The sequence below is a fragment of the Cyprinodon tularosa genome, unplaced genomic scaffold, assembly GCF_016077235.1.
Source record: "Cyprinodon tularosa strain WSP-4 unplaced genomic scaffold, ASM1607723v1 ctg318, whole genome shotgun sequence".
NCBI lineage: Eukaryota > Metazoa > Chordata > Actinopteri > Cyprinodontiformes > Cyprinodontidae > Cyprinodon > Cyprinodon tularosa.
Window position 1 is genome coordinate 106,543 of NW_024039028.1, and position 22,209 is coordinate 128,751.

Sequence of the window (22,209 nt, forward strand, 5' to 3'; positions counted from 1 at the left end):
TTGGCTCTATGAACTCTCCACTACTTTCTCAACTTAAGGCAGCTCTTTTCTTTTCCGTATTTTTCTACTGGATGAAATAATTATGCCAGGTGTGCCTGACCTCATTACTCATGGCCAGACACACCTGGATTAATCAGTAATGAAAGACGGGAAACAGAAGCTGCCTAAAGTTCAGGAATTACCGCAGTTTTGCATAGAGCCTATTGCTTGACCAAAGACACCAAAGCTAGACATGTTGCCATAATCTATTTCAACTCAGTGTTTTAATTGAAAGGCGGTGTTATGCCAATAAAACACTTGTGTAATTATTCCTTTTTGATTATGAATATGTATTCCTAATTATAGTGGGAAGAAACTAATAATAATGTATAATTTTAATCAAAAATTGTCCACGAAAAATAGATATTTTATGTACACCAGATAATAGTGATTAAGGGCTACCAGACTTTTATAATTATATCTGAATAATAAACTAACGATTTCAATTTACCAACAAATGTGGGTATTCAAACCAGTTGTGAACCTTGGTCTTGTTAAAGTACAACAACTTTTTAACATTTTTTTAACTTGTAAATGTGATTGATAATTATTAACCATAAACTGAGCAAAAACAAAAATCAATATAAGAAAAAGCAAGGTGGCATAAAGATGGAAGCCACATACCAAGCTTCAGGAGAAGTCTGGACAGAACCAATGAACTGAAATTTTTCAATAGGTTCAGTTCAGGAACAAGCTCAGCATCCCTTTCTCCTGCCTAGAGTCAAACAAATATTCTGCCCTCCTTTGACCTAAAGCTTTTCTCTCACACCTCAAATGTTTCCATCTGTCTCTAGAAGTCAGGTAAAGGTGCAACTAGAGAGACTGAAACACGACCACCAGGTACAAATGGTGTCAGCCCCAGAGTCCTGGAATGCTGTTCAGAGCAGCTAATGCGGCCATCACAGGTTGGAGTCCCTGCTTAGCTGCCTTTGCTGCATGTCTTCACCCCTCTCTCTAATTCTATTTCCACTGTCTATTAAAAAAAAAAATAAAAAAGTAAATGCCTCTAGAACGTAAAAAAAATGTTAACATATACAACAACTAACTGAAAATATGAGTTACATAAACATTTAACTGTCCTTTGTGATCAATGAAATATAAAAATAATCACCCGTATGTATTTTAGATGTCCTCGTACAGACAACAGTTTTTAAGTAGTCTGAACATAAAGCTTCAGTGGTTTTTGGGGAGAGGTGGATAAAGAAAGCATTATATTTCCTCACACTTGTTTTTACTATGTATCTTAGACTTGCTAACTTTTGCAATTAATGCTGCTGCACTTTGCCATGCTTTTCAGTGAAAACGAATATTCAAAAACATTCTTACATATTTTATTTGCTTAAAAAGATTATACTTGGTTGATATTATCAATCATACATTGTGTTTTGTGTACATTTCTTTTTTATCTCAGTGCAGGCATCCCTTGTTTGTGATGTAACAATTTTAAGTAGGTACTGAAAATAATGTAGGAAAAAAGTAGAGACACCATTGAATGAACCAGGAAAATACTTTGAGGAAAAAAAAGATAACAGAAGACACACTGACATACTAAGTCAAAATAATTTCCTCGTCTGATTATTACTTTAAAAACTGCTGCCAGAAAACGGAAGTAAAAGAGCTATTCATCAAAGCTCTTATAGTACCCACAGTAAAAAGTTAATGATTCTACATATAATCACCCATATTTGTTGGAAATTTCTTAGGACTGAGGGAAACATTTCTTCAGCAGACTGAGAAGTAAGTATCAGTGGATATCTATGGGAATCAATAAGGAAATCGGTATAACTCTTTAAACTTAGATTTAATATAACTAACAGCCTGCTGTCAAGTTTCAAAATGTAACTATTATTTTAATCTAGATTGTTAAAAATAAAGGTGGCATTTCTGAACCCTTAAATAACTTTGCTTTACAGACATGCTTAGCCATATACTACTGTTTTGGGGGATCTTTCTTATCTTGGGGCATGCATCCCTTGCTGATGTCTTACCACCAGGAGGTAAACTCTGCTTTCAGATATATATTTTCTCTTGCATGTTTTTCTGTATTTCTTTTTAAATCTGATTGTATTTCCAGGAGAAAATGAGACTGACTTCAAAGCAGACTTTGAAATCATCACTCAGACAAATTTTGAACAGTTGCGGACAGTGAGTGACAGATTCAAATTCATTGGCCGGAGCTGTAAAGAAATCCTGGATAAATATGGTGAACGAGAAGGTAGGCATGCTTTACATTATGAGATGTTTTTCTGTACAGAACTTTAAACAAATCGATATTTTCATGCACCCAAATGTAATAAATAGATTTAGTTAATTTAGGATTCAGTAATTTCCAAAGCATATCTGTAGTACAGGCTGTAAGCCAAAGCAACAAATAAGAAAATCTCTGTAATCATGAGTCATTGGGTCTAATTTAGTGAAATGTCTCCAGATGGGATATACTACCTGACCACTAATAATGGGATGAAGTATCAGACGTTCTGTGACATGAACACTGCTGGAGGTGGCTGGACTCTGGTGGCCAGTGTTCATGAAAACAGCATTTATGGAAGATGTAGTGTGGGGGATCGATGGTCGAGTCAGCAGGGAAACAATCCAAACCTGCCAGATGGTGATGGAAACTGGTCCAACAGAAACACCTTTGGTCTAGTAGAGAGCGCCACGTCTGATGATTACAAGGTATGCAGGACGAACTGGAAAACAGGTACCTTGGAAAGCATGTTTGATATATTCAACATAATCTGGTCGTTCGTTAGGTGGTGATTGTCACAGTGAGTGGGATTTTTTCCAAATCTGACCTGAGTTACATTCTGTAATGTTAGCACACTTGTAACCATTAAAATTCACCAAAAAGGCACTTAAATAATAATAATAAACATTAGATGATAAAGTGAAAATATGATAGTCAGCCAAGCACAGCGATGCATGTTTTTGAACTAGAGGGAAAAATAAAAAATCTTATGTGTTTTGTACCTTTTGCCATCCTGGAGTTTTTAAAGAATTGCTTTAAACAGTCTCTTTGAATGGAGGGTCTCTCTAAACAACTCGTTTTAAAACTGGACTCTAACTGTGCCATTGTTCTGATGGGTATGCATGGATCCCCATAGCATGATACTGCCACCACAATGATTCCCTGCATGGATTACAGTGTTAGCTTTCTGTAATGCATAGAACTGTACATGATACCAAAAAGTAAGGTTTTTTCCTCACCAGTGCACTCTGTTGCATGTGTTTAACTTTGCTAAACAGGTGAGAGTTTTAATGTTCCCATAACTCTCTAAAGCTTACATAAGAAAATAATGATAGATAGTGAAATAACATTACAGACAGGTGGATTGTATAAACTGTTAATAAACCGTCTCATTTGATTAGATTTAATTCAGGGGTGCTGGAGTAAAAGAGAGTAAAAAAAGCCACACTCTTAAAGTTAAATTCCTGAGTCCTGAAGCTTTTTTGTTGTTCCTACTCATCCCAATAAAGCGGTAATCTATGTTCTATCCAGTAAAATAATCCAAACCATTATCATAAACACAGTTTCTGTTTTCAGAATCCAGGATATTATGATATTGTTACACAAGACATGTCTGTGTGGCACGTTCCCAACAACTTCCCAATGGAGCACTGGAACCTGGCAGCCATTCTCCGCTACCACACTGAAAACAACTTCCTTCGTCTTTATGGGGGAAACCTCTTTAACCTATTTAAGGTTAGTCATCAAAACTAAAACAGTGGACCTGGTTTTAAAAGAAAATAGATTACTTCAAAAATTCTTATATATACCTATTGGTCTAAATGTATTCATGAAAAAATGTCACATTTCTGCAGCAATTTCCTGTAAGGTACAACATTGGGTCCTGCTCCAATAGAGGACCAGCAGTTCCCATTGTGTACGACCATGGAGACACAGAGTCCACCAAAAATTTGTATGGACCAGGTCCTAGAAGTAAGTTTTTTTATTTTCTTTTTATTTTTTACCATTTACCATAATTGAAGTACAACACTTTAACTGTTGTATTTTTTCCTCTCTTCAACAAAAAAGATGAGTTTGATCCAGGCTTCATCACTTTCAGAGCAATAAATTATGAAAGAGCAGCCATGGCGATCTGCTCTGGGGTCAAACCCAGAGGGTGCCATTGTGAACATGTAAGTCTGGATGGTTTAAATATGTCTGGTCATCAGATGATAAAAGCTATAACAATTCTGTTTGTGTGTTCAGTATTGTATAGGAGGAGGAGGATATTTTCACCCCGAACAGTGTGGAGATTTTCCATCATTTGACTGGGACAGACTTGGAAAGGAGCAAGGCTGGAGCGCCTCTAAGGAAATGACTGAGTCTGCCGTCTTGCTGTTTTACCGCTGAGAATATCTATCCTATAAGATGAATCTAGTCTAATTTCATCCCCTTAGACTTAAAGGAATGTTTTTAGACCCCTCACCAGTAGATGGCATTACACTATTGTGTATTTCAATTCTCCAACTGAAAGTTAGGCTTAAACAGGTAGTTAAACTGTTAGCAGTGTAAAACGTGTGCTGAACGCAAAGTATTTTACACTCATACAGTAAATGAAAACAAATATATACAGCTGGATTCAAATGTCCTAAAGCATACTAAGAACAAACCATGTCAATCAACATAGAAGCTTAAGACTGGTTTTATTCAACAAGAGAGCAACCATGATAAGAATAAATCAGACAAGTGTAAATTAGAGGTGGTTAATGAGTCTCCATCTACAAGTCTGATACACGTTTTATTAATTCTGAAAAAAAAAAAAATTATATTTAAAAAATAATTTCAAATAAGTATTTTTAAAGATATCTACGTTCATTTTAAGAAAATTAGTCAATGCACTCAACAGCAAGGCAAATGAATGTTTGGCAGAAGTTGAAAATTTTTATTCTAAAAGAACTGATCAAAAAAGAGAAAACTTAGAATAAATGAAGAAGCAAATGTAAGAACAGCCGCAAGCATTAAAAAAAAAACCAAAAAAAAAACCTGATGAACAGTAAATATGGATTGGACTCTGTAGAAATTTTAGAGATTACCTTAAACTACTGACTCATCTTGTCAGTTCTTCAATGTTTTGACAGCTTCGCATTATAAAATTTTTTAACTACATTTTGTGGCACTGTATGTGAAGAAGTGTACAAATCTTTTTGATAATTTTAGCTTCTATTGCAACAGCATAATTACACAATGAAGATGTTATGAAAACCTAATAAAAAAATTGTTAAAATCACTTTTTTGACTGAAATGTTTACTTAAAGTCAGGTTGTGTGGGTTTTTTTTAGCAGAGCCAAATGCAAAGACTGAAGCAGAGGTGGTTTCTTGCAGCTTTGCCTCACAGACTAAAGCTGGTGGTTGGTTCCACAGGAGAGGAGCCTGATAACTAAAAGATCTGCCTCCCATTCTACTTTTAGAAATTCTAGGAACTACTAGGAAACCTGCAGATTGAGAGCAAAGTGCTCTGTTAGGAACATAAGGAACAATCAGATCTCTGATATAAGATGGAGCTTGGCCATTTAAGGCTTTATATGTGAGAAGGAGGATTTTAAATTCTATTCTGGATATAACAGGAAGCCAATGAAGAGAAGCCAGGATAGGAGAGATATGACCTCTCTTTCATTTTCATCAGAACTCTGGCTGCAGCATTTTGGATCAGCTAAAGTTTGTGGACTTCCTGATAGTAAAGAATTACAATAGTCCAACCTTGAAGTAACAAATGCATTGACTAGTTTCTCAGCATCACCCCTGGACAGGAGATTTCTAATTTTTGCAATATTGCACAGATGAAAGAAGGACATTCTAAAAACCTCTTTGATATGGGATTTAAATGACAGGTCCTGATCAAAAATAACACCAACATTTTATTATCTGAGATCAGTTTAATCCCATCCAAATGAAGTGACTGAATAATCAACTTATTTTTCAAAGACTCTGGTCCAAAGACTATAACTTCTGTTTTGTCTGCATTCAGGAGCAGAAAGTTAAGTCATCCAGGTTTTTTTTTTTTATCTTCAAGACATGTCTGTAATCTATGTCATGAATACCCTACCCATCTCTGTTTACAAAAACAATCCACCTTAGAAGACTTGATTCATTCAAAGGCTTCACCAGATCTGCTGCAAGAGAAACTGCTACTGAATATCATCCCTGCCTACAGCTATTGACAAATAAAACAACTCACATGCAGTGGTGGTGCAGGGGTTAAGGACACTCCCCCATGTGCAGAGGCCTAGTCCTAAAACCCGCCATTACAGGTTGGAATCCCTGCCAAGTGACCATTGCTGCATATCTTCCGCCTCTCTCTAATCCCATTACCTTTTTGTCTGTTTTAGGGAAAAAAATGACAATAAAGCCCGTTAGAAACTAAAAGAATTATCATTTCGTAGAAGTAAAAAACAAATCCACTGGACTTGGTTTCCAAGATTTGAAGACGTTTTGCCACCTCTCCAGGAAGCTTTCTCAATTCAATGTCTGGATCCGCAGTGAGTTTGAGTCTCACATAGACATCTTGTCTATATAAAGACTCAAACTCACTGGCCTCCCTCTTATTTATCTTGTACATCAACAATGTTGAAAAAAATCCTCTGATGCTACTATGCATTGTTATGCTGATGATACCATCATTTATTGCTTTAGGTCATCTCTTGAACAGGTGATTTAGTCCATACAGAAAGCCTTTGTTGCCTCAAAGGGGAACACCGTTTTTATTATATTGGCCCCTTGATTTTACATTATTACATCATGTTCTACTCACCCATATTAGTTTTGTGTCATTTGGTGCTGTTCCGAAGATATTCGGTTTTGTTATATCAAAGTAACGTCTTCCTATGGGCAACGAGTTGAAGGCAAACTAAACTGTTCATAATGTATCATTTATGGTACGCCAGCATTCATAACATGTAGGCGAATCAGTGAGTTTGAGTCTTACATAGACATCTTGTCTAGATAAGACTCAAACTCACTGCGGATCCAGACATTGAATTGAGAAAGCTTCCTGGAGAGGTGGCGAAATGTCTTCAAATCTTGGAAACCAAGTCCAGTGGATTTTTTTTTAAACTTTTATGGAATGACTGTGACCTGGATGACTGAGCATCTTCATCAGGATAAAATAATTATCGTAACATATGCAACAACTCATTGACAGCATGTGTTACATACATTTTTAACTGTCATTTGAGATCAATAAATTATTTGCGAATTAAATAATGATAATGAAAAAAATCACACATATGGATTTTAGATATCCTAGGACTGAAAACAGTTCTTAAGTGGTCTGAAAATTATATTTTTGGGGGAGGTGGGTAAAGAAATAGATATAATCTGTCACACTTGTATTTACTACATATATTAGGCTTGCTGGCTGTTATAATTGATGCTGCTGCACTCTGCTGTCTTTTTCTGTGAAGCTGATTATTAAAAAACATACTTGGTAATTTTATTAGTTTTAAAAGATTATACTTGGCTGATATTATTAACCATACATTATTATTTTGTGGGAAATTTTCCAATGTTAGTGCACTCATCCCTTGCGTAACTATTTGTGGTAGGTAGTGAAAGTAATGTAGGAAAAGAGTTTGAGACAAAGATAAAAAATACAAAGATAAAACAAGATAATAAAAGACACTTGACATACTTAGTCAAAATAGATTCCTGGTCTGTTTATAACTTTAGCAACTGCTGCCAGATAACAGGTAAAAGGGCTATTGTATAAAGCTCAGTAATCATTGTACAAAAGTTAATGATTGTACATATAAACACCCATATATATTCAAGACATCTTAGGACAAAAAAAACCCATCTCAGGCTGAGAAGTAAGTTAAGAAGTAAGTGGTTTTCTAGTAGATATGAATAAGAAATATTCATCATGGCGTCAAAAATATAACTATTTTCCTGCTTTCCAGTTTGAAGATAAAACTAATATGTTCATCTAGATAGTTAAAAATAAAGGTGGCTTTTCTGAAACATTACATAACTCTGCTTTACAGACATGCTTAGCCATATACCTGTGTTTTTGGGGTTTTTTCTGATCTTCGGGCATGCATCCTTTGCTGATGTCTTCCCGCTAGAAGGTAAATTTTGCTTTCAGGTATATAACATTTCCTCTTGCATGTTTTCCTGTATGTCTTTTGAAAACTGACTGTATTTTCAGGAAAAAATGAGACTGACTTCAAAGAGGATCATCACCCAGACAAATTTTGAACAGTTGCGGACAGTGAGTGACAGATTCAAATTCGTTGCCCGGAGCTGTAAAGAAATCCTGGATAAATATGGTGAACGAGAAGGTAGGCATGCTTTATGTGATAAGATGTTGTTCTATACAGAACTTTAAACAAATCAATATTTTCATGCACCCAAATGGAATAAATAGATTTAGTTAATTTAGGATTCAGTAATTTCCAAAGCATATCTCTACTACAGGCAGTAGGCCAAAGCCACAAATAAGAAAATCTCTGTATTCATGAGTCATTGGGTCTAATTTATTGAAATGTCTACAGATGGGATATACTACCTGACCACTAATAATGGGATGAAGTATCAGACTTTCTGTGACATGAACACTCCTGGAGGTGGCTGGACTCTGGTGGCCAGTGTTCATGAAAACAGCATTATTGGAAAATGCAGTGTGGGGGATCGATGGTCGAGTCAGCAGGGAAACGATCCAAACCTGCCAGATGGTGATGGAAACTGGTCCAACAGAAACACCTTTGGTCTAGTAGAGAGCGCCACGTCTGATGATTACAAGGTATGCAGGTCAAACTGGAAAACAGGTACCTTGGAAAGCATGTTTGATATATTCATCATAATCTGGTCTCTCATTTGGTGCGGACAGTCACAGTAAGTGTGATTTTTGTAAAATCTGACCTGAGTTAGATTACCCTATAATGTTTTAATGGACTCTTGTGGCTATTAAAAAGCCCCCACCTGGCATTACAAGAATTAAACACAAGATAATAAAAAATATATGACAGTCATCACAACACATAGCAATAGATATTTTTGAACTAGAAGGAAAAAATAAAAAAAATCTTAAAAGTGTGTTGTACATTGTGCCTGAATCAGAAAATTTTAATGAATTGCTTTAAACAGTCTCTTTGAAAGGAGACTGTCTCTAAAGCTCTCTTCAAAAGTAGACTCTAATCAGTGTTGTTTTTCACAGCAATCTTAGATTTTGTCTTAGTCTTCAGGACGAAATCTAATATTAGTCTTAGTCACATTTTAATCATTACAATATGTGATAGTTTTAGTTGGTTTTAGTTGACTAAAACTTAAAAAGGTTTTTGTCTAGTTTTAGTCATTTTTTTGTTGCAAAGAAAGTGAACCTTTACAATTTGGAGTAACAACCACATTTACCAGACTGACAGCTCTAGCATAGATACTACAATAGCTGGGTATAGAATGCTGCCATGCAATTCATCATTGCTGTTGGGCAGAAAACTTTGATTTATGGAATTCAAATAAACTTTTTTTATGAATGAAGGCTCTCCTCTATAAAAAAAAAGTGTCTCACAAAGCTGTGAAAATAGCTGATCTATTTCAACACATAATATTGGTTAATTTAGTAGACAGACAAGCTAACAAAACGTACAATAAAGGAATGGTTTTAGACATACAAGAATTCCATCCCAAAGCAATCACTTCCTGATCTACTATGAATTATGCATTACACATAGATCAATACAATCTTCATTTTTGCAAAAAAAGCAAATAACAAAAGCATTCTTCTCTCTACTTTGGCAATTTTGGCTTTATTTCTGAGAATCTACCACTTGCTTACTGCTGCTTAGGGGTCAAAGCAGATTTAAATTCACACGGTTTTGATTTATAAAAAACAGACAGAACCTACATAATTGCCTTGTAATGCCACGGCAATCCAGACCTAAACTGAATGAATATGTTAACTAAAATGTTTACATATTAAAAAGAAACATAGAAAATGTTTTAATGACAATACAAGGAAAGATTTACATCTTATTTAAATAAATAGAAATGAAAACAATGAGAGAGAAATTGTCATGATCGGTTCTCTAATGGAGACCCAAAGATGCAGAACACCACTGACGGACACAGGATGAAAAGTTTAACAAGTTTATTTGCACAATCACACTGAATATGCAGAAGGCTGGTTCGGGCCTGGATTCTGGTTTCACCGGAGTCTGCGTGAGAGACAGCACAGTTAAGGACTGTTGACGGGGTTTGGTTTCCAATGATGCACAGATAGTACCTTGAGGGTTCTTGAGGTTCTCTTTGGGAGAGTCACTGTTGGTTCTGGAGAAGGATTTAGTAGCAGAGTCCGTTAGCTGCTCCAGCGTCTCACGTCTAGTTTGAGCAGACCTTGGCCTTGGTTTCCCAGCTCTAGCCCAGAGCTGCTTGGAGGTTGTCTGAGAATCTTCAGGGTTTGGCTCTGAGGATCGGCTCGGCAGGTTAGCTCTTCCAGAGCTTTCACGGAGGAAGCACGAGTTTCCTAGAGGCACAGAAACAGAGGTTAGCATCCAACTAGGGATTAGAGTCATGGAGGTAATCACTGAGATCGAGGCTTTAGCGCTGACCAACTGGAACAACACTGCGGCGTTGAGGCAAGGTCTGAAGACAGCTTATGTAGTGGATCCTCTGATGATCTTGATGAGCTGCAGCTGTGCAGGAGGCTCCCTCAGAGGATCCACGGCGGACTCTGCTGGAGAAAGATGGGATTTTCTCCAGCTCCCAACAGTACCCCCCCCTCAACGACCGCCCCTTGGCGGTCCGGAGGAAGTGGAAGGACAGGAACGCTCGTACTCCTCGATGAGAGCAGGGTCGAGGATGTACGAGCCAGGGACCCACTGACGATCCTCCGGTCCGTAGCCCTCCCAGTCGACGAGGTACTGCCATCCGCGACCTCGTCGACGGGAGTCTACAATGCGGCGGACCGTGAAGGCCGGATGGCCATCGACTTCCAGGGCGGGTGGTGGGGAGTCGGATGGCGGGCACAGAGGGCTCGAGGAAACAGGCTTGATCTGGGAGACGTGGAAGGTCGGATGGATTCGGAGGGAAGGAGGAAGTTGGAGATGGACAGCTGATGGGATGATAACACGAGAAATCTTGAAGGGACCTATGAATCTCGGGGAAAGTTTTCGAGACATCCTCTTGAGGGGGATGTCTCGAGTGGAAAGCCACACTTCCTGGCCCACAGAATACTCAGGGGCGGGGCGTCTCTTGGCGTCAGCGAAACGCTTGACTGACTCAGATGACTGGTTGAGTGTGGTGATGGTCTCCCTCCAAATCCTCCGACAGCGGCGGATGTGTTGGTTCACGGACAGCACCGATATCTCTCTCTCATCTGCGGGGAAAAGAGGTGGTTGATATCCGAGACTGACCTGGAATGGAGACTGTCCAGTGGATGCGGAACGGAGAGAGTTGTGGGCATATTCTATCCATGGGAGGTATTGGCTCCAATCCACCGGGTTATTTGATGTTAGACAGCGGAGGGTGGATTCCAGATGCTGGTTCATACGCTCGGTCTGGCCATTCGTTTGAGGATGGTAACCTGAGGTGAGAGATGGTTTGCAGCCGAGAGCAGAACAAAAAGCCTTCCATACCTGGGATATGAATTGGGGACCTCTGTCCGATAGAATCTCCTGGGGGATGCCATGAAGCTGGAAAACATGTTTAATTAGAAGCTGGGCTGTCTGGAAGGCCGTGGGAAGTTTTCTCAGGGGAACTAGATGGCAAGATTTAGAGAAACGGTCGACAATGGTCAGTATGGTGGACATACCTCGGGAGACAGGGAGACCGGTGACGAAATCAATGGCTATGTGGGACCATGGACGCGAGGGAACAGGTAGTGGTTGAAGGAGACCAGAAGGTGGTTGATGTGAGGCCTTGTTACGAGCACATGTGGGACAGGCCAACACATACTCTTTTACGTCTCGATGGAGCGTAGGCCACCAGAAGCGCCTGGAGATGAGAGCGACAGTCCTACTCACTCCTGGATGAGCAGAGAATTTTGCGGCATGCATCCACTGGATCAGACGGGACCTGACAGAAGAAGGGACATATGTGCGATTAGACGGACCGGTACCTGGATCTGGTTCGGTGGCCAGGGCTGAGTTGATTAGGTCCGTTATTTCCCAGTTGACCACTCCTACGGTGCATGAGGCTGGGAGAACAGGTTCAGGTGTCTCAGGATGATCGACGGAGTAGAGACGAGAGAGAGAATCGGGCTTCACGTTCTTGGATCCAGGTCTGTAGGTGATAATAAGATTAAATCGAGAGAAAAAGATAGACCACCTGGATTGGCGAGGGTTAGCCTGTTTGGTTGACTGGATGTGAGCCAGATTTTTGTGGTCAGTCCACACAAGGACCGGATGTTCAGCCCCCTCCAGCCAATGCCTCCATTCTTCCAACGCCAGTTTGATTGCCAGGAGCTCACGATCACCCACATCATAGTTTTGTTCAGCTGAGGAGAGCTTACGGGAAAAAAAAGGCACAAGGGTGTATTCTTTGATCTGAATCGAGTTTCTGAGAAAGAACAGCTCCAACAACGGAATCTGAGGCGTCCACCTCAAGGATGAATTGTTTTGCAGGATCAGGTTGAATTAGTACAGGTGCTCTGGAAAACATGGATTTTAATTTCTCGAATGCAGCTTGGGCCTCGGGGGTCCACTGAAAAGTTCGTTTAGACGACGTTAGTGAGGTTAATGGAAGGGCGGTTTGGCTATAGTTCCTTATGAACCGACGATAGAAGTTAGCAAAACCTAAAAACCTCTGTAGTTGCTTTCGATTCTCTGGAACTGGCCAATCTAGGACTGCCTTGATCTTATTCTCAGAAGGTTTTACCTGGCCGCCCTCGAGCACAAACCCCAGAAAGGTGACTGAAGACTGATGAAATTCGTATTTCTCGGCTTTCACGAACAGCTTATTCTCCAGTAGTCTCTGTAGAACGAGACGGACATGTCTCTTGTGTTCATGGAGATCCTTGGAATAAATGAGAATGTCATCAATGTAAACAAACACAAACACGTTGAGGAAATCTCTGAGAACATCATTAACAAGGGCTTGGAAACAGGCTGGAGCGTTAGTCAGACCAAAAGGCATCACCAGGTATTCAAATTGGCCCAAGGGTGTCTTAAAGGCAGTCTTCCATTCATCACCCTCTCGTATTCTAAGGAGGTGATAAGCGTTTCTTAAATCCAGCTTGGTAAAGACAGTTGCACCCTGCACTGGTTCAAAGGCTGAGGCGAGAAGAGGCAGTGGGTATTTGTTTTTAATTGTAATCTGGTTCAAACCTCGATAGTCAATGCATGGCCTCAGGGAACCATCCTTCTTGCCCACGAAGAAGAAACCGGCGCCCAGGGGAGAGGATGAAGGACGGATTATCCCAGCAGCCAATGATTCGTTGATGTATTTCTCCATAGTCTCTCTTTCTGGTTTGGAAATGTTATACAATCTGCTGCTTGGAAGAGGAGCACCAGGTAAAAGTTCTATGGCACAATCGTATGGTCTATGTGGAGGTAGGGACGTCGCACTGACCTTACTGAAGACGGGGGCTAAGTCGTGGTCAGGAGAGTCCATCTCCCCCCCACCTCTAGGAGGCCCCACCATCGGGGCAGCAGAACGAAGGCATGTTTCGTGGCACGTAGTAGACCATGATTCCAGGAGACGTTTGGTCCAATTTATGTGAGGGTTATGCTTCTCCAACCACTCGAATCCGAGGACCAGGGGGGAACATGCAGAGGGAAACACAAAGAAGGTGATAGTTTCTCGGTGGTTACCTGACAAAAGTAGCTCGAGGGGCTGGGTTTGGTGGGTAACACGATGAAGTCTCTTTCCGTCTATGGCGGACACACTGAGAGGCTGAGACAGGGGAACGGTTTTAATCTGGAGCTGCTGGACGAGGTCTGAGTCGATTAGATTACGCTCACAGCCTGAGTCGATGAAGGCAGAGAAAGAGAGACTCTGGTTATTACAGAAAAGGGTGGCTGGCAGCAACAGTCGAGGAGATTTAATTGAATTTATATGGCCCGCCAGACTCCTCATATCCTCTGGCGGGCCCCGGCTTTTGATTTTGCCGGGCAGGAGGCGATAAAGTGACCACTTTCACCACAGTAGATACAAAGTTTTCCTAAGAAACGCCTCTGTCTCTCCTCAGGAGAGAGCCTAGTGTGTCCCACCTGCATAGGCTCATAATCCCTTTCGCCTGAATGAGAGGCCTGAACAGGCAATGATAGAGACTGGGGCTTAGATCTCTGTGTGGGCATCTGCTCTGTAGAGGGAGAGAGAACAGCCATGTTATGAGAGGCAGAAGAAAAATTACCTTGTTTCTTAGAGTTGTTTCTGGCTCGAATTCTGTTATCTAATCTGATGGAGAGACGAATTAAATCTTCGAGGGAGGCTGGTTCATCGAGGGTAGCAAGTTCATCTTTGATTTGTTCATTTAAAGCCATGAAAAATGCTCCTTTTAGAGCGCTCTGGTTCCATCCGGAAGCTGCCGCTTTTACCCGGAAGTTAATTGAAAAATCTGCCACTGAAAAATTACCTTGTTTAAGGTTGAAAAGAGCTCTGGAATCAATCGTTTGGTCTGTCTCCTGGTTAAAGACCTGGGAAAATTCAGCAATGAAGTCAGAAAAACTGCAATTTAAACCGTCGTCGATGGCAAATCTTGCCTGAGCCCATTCTAAAGCTCTTCCTGTTAACTGAGAGAGAATGAACGTTATCTTCTTGTGATCTGTAGAAAAACAACCAGGAGAGTTCTGAAAAATCAGCCGGCACTGGAATAGGAATCCCTTACAGTCTTTCATGTTACCAGAGAATTTTTCTGGGAGACTAGGACGGAACTCTGATGACGTCACAGGTTGTGACCTCGGGGGAGGAACTGGACCCGGAAATGGTTGCTGTGCGGATGTAGCATTAGCGCCATTGAAGTAGTTAACGTAGCCTTGAATAGCTTGGTTCTGTTTTTCAATATGGGCGTTTAACTCACGTAAAGCCAGGCTGAATCCTTGGATTTGAGCAGCCTGTTCTTCTAGTCGACGGAGATGGTGATCTGCTGGGCCTTGAGTTTGGCCGCAGTGTTCTGTCATGATCGGTTCTCTAATGGAGACCCAAAGATGCAGAACACCACTGACGGACACAGGATGAAAAGTTTAACAAGTTTATTTGCACAATCACACTGAATATGCAGAAGGCTGGTTCGGGCCTGGATTCTGGTTTCACCGGAGTCTGCGTGAGAGACAGCACAGTTAAGGACTGTTGACGGGGTTTGGTTTCCAATGATGCACAGATAGTACCTTGAGGGTTCTTGAGGTTCTCTTTGGGAGAGTCACTGTTGGTTCTGGAGAAGGATTTAGTAGCAGAGTCCGTTAGCTGCTCCAGCGTCTCACGTCTAGTTTGAGCAGACCTTGGCCTTGGTTTCCCAGCTCTAGCCCAGAGCTGCTTGGAGGTTGTCTGAGAATCTTCAGGGTTTGGCTCTGAGGGTCGGCTTGGCAGGTTAGCTCTTCCAGAGCTTTCACGGAGGAAGCACGAGTTTCCTAGAGGCACAGAAACAGAGGTTAGCATCCAACTAGGGATTAGAGTCATGGAGATAATCACTGAGAACGAGGCTTTAGCGCTGACCAACTGGAACAACACTGCGGCGTTGAGGCAAGGTCTGAAGACAGCTTATGTAGTGGATCCTCTGATGGTCTTGATGAGCTGCAGCTGTGCAGGAGGCTCCCTCAGAGGATCCACGGCGGACTCTGCTGGAGAAAGATGGGATTTTGTCCAGCTCCCAACAGAAATATTCAAAGATCTATGTACCTTTTCATTTGGCTCTTTATCTAAAAATAAACAGAATTCAATGAAATATTTCATTTGATATAATTTAGGGATTCCTTTTTGTAGAAATTAAAGAAGGTTTAGCATCACCTCTTGTGAGCTGGAAGAAGTAAAATCTTGATCGTTAGACAAAGGTTTTTTTTACGCTTGGCAGAGGATGATCAGCCACATAAAGTTTATTACGTAGGGATGGAAGAGCCAAACTGCATGAAGCGCAGACTCGGAGCTCCGTGTGCAAAGATAATTCTGCATAAGCACAGATGGGAGCAGAATTTGTCAGCGTGAGCTTGCAGTACCGATTTACTGCGGGTTCTAAGACCCTGCCCCTGCTGCCACGATCCATCTGTGCTCCTGCAGCATGTGCAATGCTGCGCGGCAGGATCATACAGGACGCAGCAGCACAGCTGATATTGCTTTGCTGATTACAGCACAATGATGCATTTTAAACATCTGACCGACGATCCACTGTTTTTTATTTAGTCTCGTCTCGATGATGGAAAAAACAAACCTATGACCAGTCATGTTTTAGTCATCAAAGATCCATGTTTCGCTCATCAGTTTTTGTTATCCTCATGGAAAAAAGGAGCGTCAACGAAATGATTTCATCATCGTCATCCTTGACGAAAACAACACTGACTCTAACTGTGCCATTCTATGTGATGGGTATGCATGGCTCGGCTCCCCATAGCATGATACTGCCCCCACAATGGTTCTCTGTATGGGTTACATTATTAGTTTTCCATAATGCATAGAATTGTACATGACGCCAAAAAGTAAGCTCTTTCTTCACCAGAGCACTCTATCTCATATGTTTAACTTTGTTAAAACAGGTTAAAGTTTTGTTCTTTAATGTCCCCATAATTTATTAAAGCTTACATAAGAAAGAATGAGATGTAGTAAGATAACATTACAGACAGGTGGATTCTATGAATTGTCTGATTTGTTTAGATTAAATTAAGGCTTGGTGAAGTAAAAGTGGGTAAACGCATCCAATACTTTTCAAATTTTCATTCCTGATCATTACATTTTTCATTGCTCCTTTTTCTTCCAAATAAAGCAGTAATTTACATTGATCTATGCAGTAAGATAATCCAAACTGCAATCATAAACACAGTTTCTGTTTTCAGAATCCAGGATATTACGACATTGTTGCACAAGACATGTCTGTGTGGCACGTTCCCAACAACTTCCCAATGGAGCACTGGAACCTGGCAGCTATTCTCCGCTACCACACTGAAAACAACTTCCTTCGTCTTTATGGGGGAAATCTCTTTAACTTGTTCAAGGTCAGGTAAAACAAATAAAACATTGGGCCTGATTGTAAATGAAAATACATTAAGAATCCTTACACAGATCTATGGTCTAAATGCATTAATGACAAACTGTCACATTCTTACAGCACTTTCCAGTAAAGTACAACATCGGGTCCTGCTCCAATAGAGGACCAGCAGTTCGAATTGTGTATGACCATGGAGACACGGAGTCCACTAGATATTTATATGGAACAAATTCAAGAAGTAAATAGAACAAAATGTTTACATATTTGTTCTATTTTGCCATTTACCGTAACTGAATAACAACACTTAACTGTTGTATTTTTTCCTATGTTCAACAAAACAAGATCAGTTTGATCCAGGCTTCATCACTTTCAGAGCCATAAACAATAGAAGAGCAGCCACAGCGATCTGCTCTGGGGTCAAACCCACAGGGTGCAACTGTGAATGTGTAAGTCTGGATGACTTCAATATGTCTGTTTATCAGATGATAATTGTATAACAATTCTGTTTGTTTGTCCAGTATTGCATAGGAGGAGGAGGGTTTTTTCCTGAATCCTACAGACAGTGTGGAGATTTTACAGCATTTGACTGGAATGGACTTGGAGCAACACAAGGCTGGAGTGCCTCTAAGGAAATGACTGAGTCTGCTGTCCTGCTGTTTTACCGTTGAGAATATTTATCCTATCTATTCCTATAAACTTAATGTAATCTAATTTCATCCTGTTAGAGGAATGTTTTTTACCCACTCACCAGTAGATGGCGATACACTACGGTATATTTTAATCAGACAAACTGAAAATATGAGTTAAACAGGTAGATAACTTTGGTCCCTTTGAGGAAGCTGGTTTACTGAAAACTCTAAAACTGTGTCTGAACGTCTTCCCTAGTTACTATATAGGGCACTATATAGTGGTTACGCCATTTTAGATGAGATTCCCAATGTCTAGTGGATGTATAAGTATTGGACTCGAAATTTCCCATAATGCACCTTGAAAATTAGTGATCATCCATGGTCACTGAACGAGTGGATATATCATGGAATGCTTTGCGAAAGTTTTCCTTGCAAAGCTTAATGGAATTTGTACTGGCGGGAATAAAGAACAAAGGTAGCGCCAGTGCCATGCGGGGAGGCGGAGTTACGTGACCAAAGAGGACCAGAAAGTAGTTATCATCTTTCCAAAGGTCAGTTAACTGAGTTCACTATAAAGTCTCCACTCTATGTAGTGATTGAGGGGTTAGGGGTTAGGGCGGACGTTTGGACACAACCTAAGTTTTCTATACCTGAAATCAGGGAAACTCTGAGATTTCCAGTTGACAAAGAGAGTTTACTGAATCTCTGTCTGAGTCACCATAGTGACATTTTCCCCAGAGCTAACCTGATCTGGAGCAGGTTTGTTCTAAACTTGGAGTGTGATCTGTCTTTGCTCTCCTTAGAGCCAATCACATTTATTTCCTGATTGACTCAGATTTTTGTGCACAAAAAAACCATTCAGTAGATCTGTTAGACAAATTAGGCATTAAAAACAAACATTACATGTCCTTTGGATGAGGATCTTACTAAAGAATGATCAACATTTTTCACCAAGAATTCAATAGGGAGAGGATTCTACAACTCAGTTGACAGGATATGAGATTTATTTCTTGTGGCTGCAAAAAGCCACTTAGCATTTACTGTGTAATGTAAAGCAACTCAAGAGGAATCCCATGAGATAATAAACAGCTACTATCAATTAGAACACATTTTTTAGACTTCATCTTCAGCTGCCAAATGATTTCACGTAAATAGATACATTGATTCACTACCATTCTATGAATAAACCCATTATGTTATCTTATGTAGTCACAACAGGCTAGGGAAAGCCGTTTTGATATGAATTAGTTTTATTGAATATGTATACCTGATATCTGAAAAAAAAAACATTTTTTCTTTGACAAAATGACCATTAAAAAATGACATTGTTCACATCTAGAATTAATATTCTAGATTTCTAGGAAATTATATTATTCTACATATTCCTATTGTTACTGGTCTTCATTTGTATTATTTTGACTATGATGAAATGTATTGCAGAAATCATGAATACACATTCAGTCAAGCAAATGTCAAAATTTCCACTTAAGATGTGTAAACATTTCTAGTTATATAAAACTGAATTCTTAACGGTATATTTTAATTTTGTTTTCTTTTTTGCTCTCTGAAATTCAGTTCATGTGGCAATTATTATTTTTAATAAGTACTTATATATATTATTACAGTTCAGTTTAAGGATGTGATTTTGATCAGGAATAGTCTTATTTTAGTGATCTACAAATGGAACAACATTGAGGGCTTCTAATAAATCTCAAAACAGCCTGAAGTAGAGGACTTCTTTTAGCTTCTGCAGTAACTCGATCAACAATATTCTGCTTTGCAGCTGTAGCACTGTTTCTCTGTCTTTTAAACATACATTTTCCAGTGGTGTGAAACTGGCACTTCTTGTTGCTTGTTTTCATGGTGACTCATTCAATCGGGGCTCGACTTTTCATACGTGTTACGTATGTGCTCAACTCCGAGTAGAACTACTTGGAGTTGATTGAAAAAATTTATGGCAGCCGTTGTGAAACCAAAAACTCAGAGTTCCCGAATATAGGCTAGATTAATTTGGTGTTGCAGATTTGAATAGCAGTTTGTTAAAGTTGCTTTGTGAAATGCCCCTGGTGGCAGTGTAAAACTTTCACAGAAAACATAGCATTTGAGACTCATAAGGGAAAACAAAGATTCCTCAAGAATACTAAAACAGACAATATAATTATAACAATTAAGAATCGTTGAAATCATTTTTTTAGACTAAAACATTTACTTAAAGCTTTGATTTGTGTACAATATTTCCCTGTTAGATTATAATGAACAACCGGAATAAAAACTTTTTTTTTTTAACACATAATGCTGTTGATGATTACTCCTAAACTGCTTATTCTTTCCCTTAAAGGTCTACTTTTTAAAGCCTATGTTACTACTGCAGCTGGTATAAACCTCTGAGGCTTATATTGGTAATTAGGGAAGGCATCTGGTCAAGTCCTCATATATCAATGCTGATCCAACTTGACATGATTAAGAAGAAAGTAGAAGGGTTGAACTTTTTCCATAATCTTTATTAATTTGTTTCAATGAAAGATGAATGCAGCAATAACATCAGCAGTAGTATCAACATTGTGAAAACCTTGCAAACAATAAAAAAACATATTAATAGTTTTAAATTAATCTTATAAATTCTATAATTTTTAATCAAATTTTTTTTACCTTATGGATTCTCTACACATCGAGCATTAGATGGATAGACGGATCGCTGCGTTGGCAGTGATGCAGTCGCTGTATTGGACTTTTGTGGTGAAGAGGGAGCTGAGTAAATTCAATTCAATTCAGTTTATTTTTATAGCGCCAATTCACAACAAATGTCATCACAAGGCATTTTACAGTTCACCAGATCATACAGTCAAACATAAATTACCCCTGGACAGGGTATTTCTAATTTTGCAATATTCTGCAGAAGAAAGAAGGAAATTCTAGAAACCTCTTTGATATGGAATTTAAATGACAGGTCCTGATCCAAAATAACACCAAATAACACCAGATTTTTTACTTTATTATCTGAAATAAGTATAATCACATCCAAATGAAGTGACTGACCAATCAGCTTCTTTTTCAAAGACTCTGGTCCAAAGCAGACATGGACTGGTAATCGGGCGTACCCGGCATTTGCCCGGTGGATGACGTCATACACACTCCACTTTGTGTTAAAAAATATAAATATAAAAAATATAACCACAGATGTCTGGGGGACAATGATTCGCCTACATGTTATGAATGCTGATGTACCATAAATGATAAATTATGAACAGTTTAGTTTGTGCCTTCAACTCGTTGCCCATAGGAAGACGTAACTTGGATTTAACAAAACTGAATATCTTCGGAACAGCTCCATATGACACAGAACTCATGTGTGAGTAGAACATGATGTAAAATCAAGGGCCCAATGTAAAAAAACCGGTGTTCCCCTTCAAATTTACTTACACAACAGTAAATACATGAAATTATAAAAAATCATCAGACAATTTATTAAGCTGGAAAACCTTACCCTAAATGTGCCTGACCACTACCTCTGATTATCTCCATTTTGGCAGAGCTGGGTTTTTTCAGTATTAGCAGCATTGAGTGGCAGGCTCATAGCAGGGAAGTTCTTTGTTCTCAGGGGTTTCATACCTTCAGCCTCTTCAAGCAACTGAAAGTTCCTGAAACTAAGAGATATGTTACGCAAATTTGTCTGTTTTGCAGCAACTGGGTTCTGAACTCAGCCATCAAGTCCGCTTAGCCTTTGGTCATACATCAATGTTCATCCTGCAGCATGGGTGGGTGTGACAACAGCAGAGAGGATCATTGGGGCTCTTCTTCCCTCCATAAGACATTTCATCCCGAGTCTGTAACATTATCAAGGATCCCTCACACCCCCACCATGGACTGTTCTCCCTGTTGCCCTCTGGGAAGAGGCTTTGCAGCATGCAGGACCAGCAGGTTCTGTAACAGCTTTTTCCCCACTGACATCAGACTGTTGAACTGTTGAAAATAACTCTAAGCCAAGTCACAAATCGGGACTCTCTTTGCGTCTTCTACTGCATTTTTGCACTATATATATTATTTATTTTGCACTGCTCTGAACTTCCACATCAATGCCTTTTTGCACCATGTCTCTTCTACACTGTTTACATTTGATCACTACTGCAATTTATAAATGGAAATGTTTTTTTTTACTCCTAAGCTGCTGCTCATTTACTGTTGGAAAGCTGAGTAAATGACCAAAAAATCTCCAAAAGTCTGAAAAGAAAACTGGTTATCTTCTAAGAATCCCTTTATAACCCCTTTAGAGGATTTTACAAAGAAAAATTCATAATGAAACTAAGAACATTATAGACAACAACAACAATCAGAGGTGGGTAGTAACTAGTTACATTTACTCAAGTACTCTTACTTTGGTAACTTTTTGATAAAATGTACTTTAAGGAGTAGTTTTTCTGCACCATACTTGTTACTATAACCTATGTAATATCAATCTTCTCTTACTTGAGTAA

At 39.5% G+C, this 22,209-nt stretch overlaps 2 protein-coding genes and 2 long non-coding RNA genes across 4 annotated transcripts; all 4 read left to right on the plus strand.

The window, feature by feature from the left end:
• Positions 1-1,733: 1,733 nt before the first annotated feature.
• LOC119788465 lies at positions 1,734-2,037 on the plus strand. Its single transcript, XR_005281477.1, has 2 exons — positions 1,734-1,776; positions 1,953-2,037. It is a non-coding gene; the product is annotated as an uncharacterized LOC119788465 (long non-coding RNA).
• A 69-nt stretch (positions 2,038-2,106) lies between these two features.
• Positions 2,107-5,033, plus strand: LOC119788474 (intelectin-like; the record flags this gene model as incomplete). Its single annotated transcript, XM_038292825.1, has 6 exons — positions 2,107-2,254; positions 2,468-2,715; positions 3,584-3,742; positions 3,862-3,979; positions 4,076-4,179; positions 4,253-5,033. Coding segments are annotated over 6 exons (921 nt in total), but the record flags the coding sequence as incomplete, so codon positions are not given.
• Positions 5,034-7,816: 2,783 nt separating this feature from the next.
• Positions 7,817-8,110, plus strand: LOC119788464. The gene is made up of 2 exons (XR_005281476.1): positions 7,817-7,863; positions 8,026-8,110. It is a non-coding gene; the product is annotated as an uncharacterized LOC119788464 (long non-coding RNA).
• An 85-nt stretch (positions 8,111-8,195) lies between these two features.
• On the plus strand, positions 8,196-18,583 carry LOC119788481 (intelectin-like). The gene is made up of 6 exons (XM_038292837.1): positions 8,196-8,322; positions 8,536-8,783; positions 16,957-17,115; positions 17,229-17,346; positions 17,451-17,554; positions 17,627-18,583. The coding sequence occupies exons 1-6, from the start codon at positions 8,196-8,198 to the stop codon at positions 17,774-17,776; spliced, it is 906 nt and encodes a 301-aa protein (XP_038148765.1). The 3' UTR covers positions 17,777-18,583.
• Positions 18,584-22,209: the final 3,626 nt, after the last annotated feature.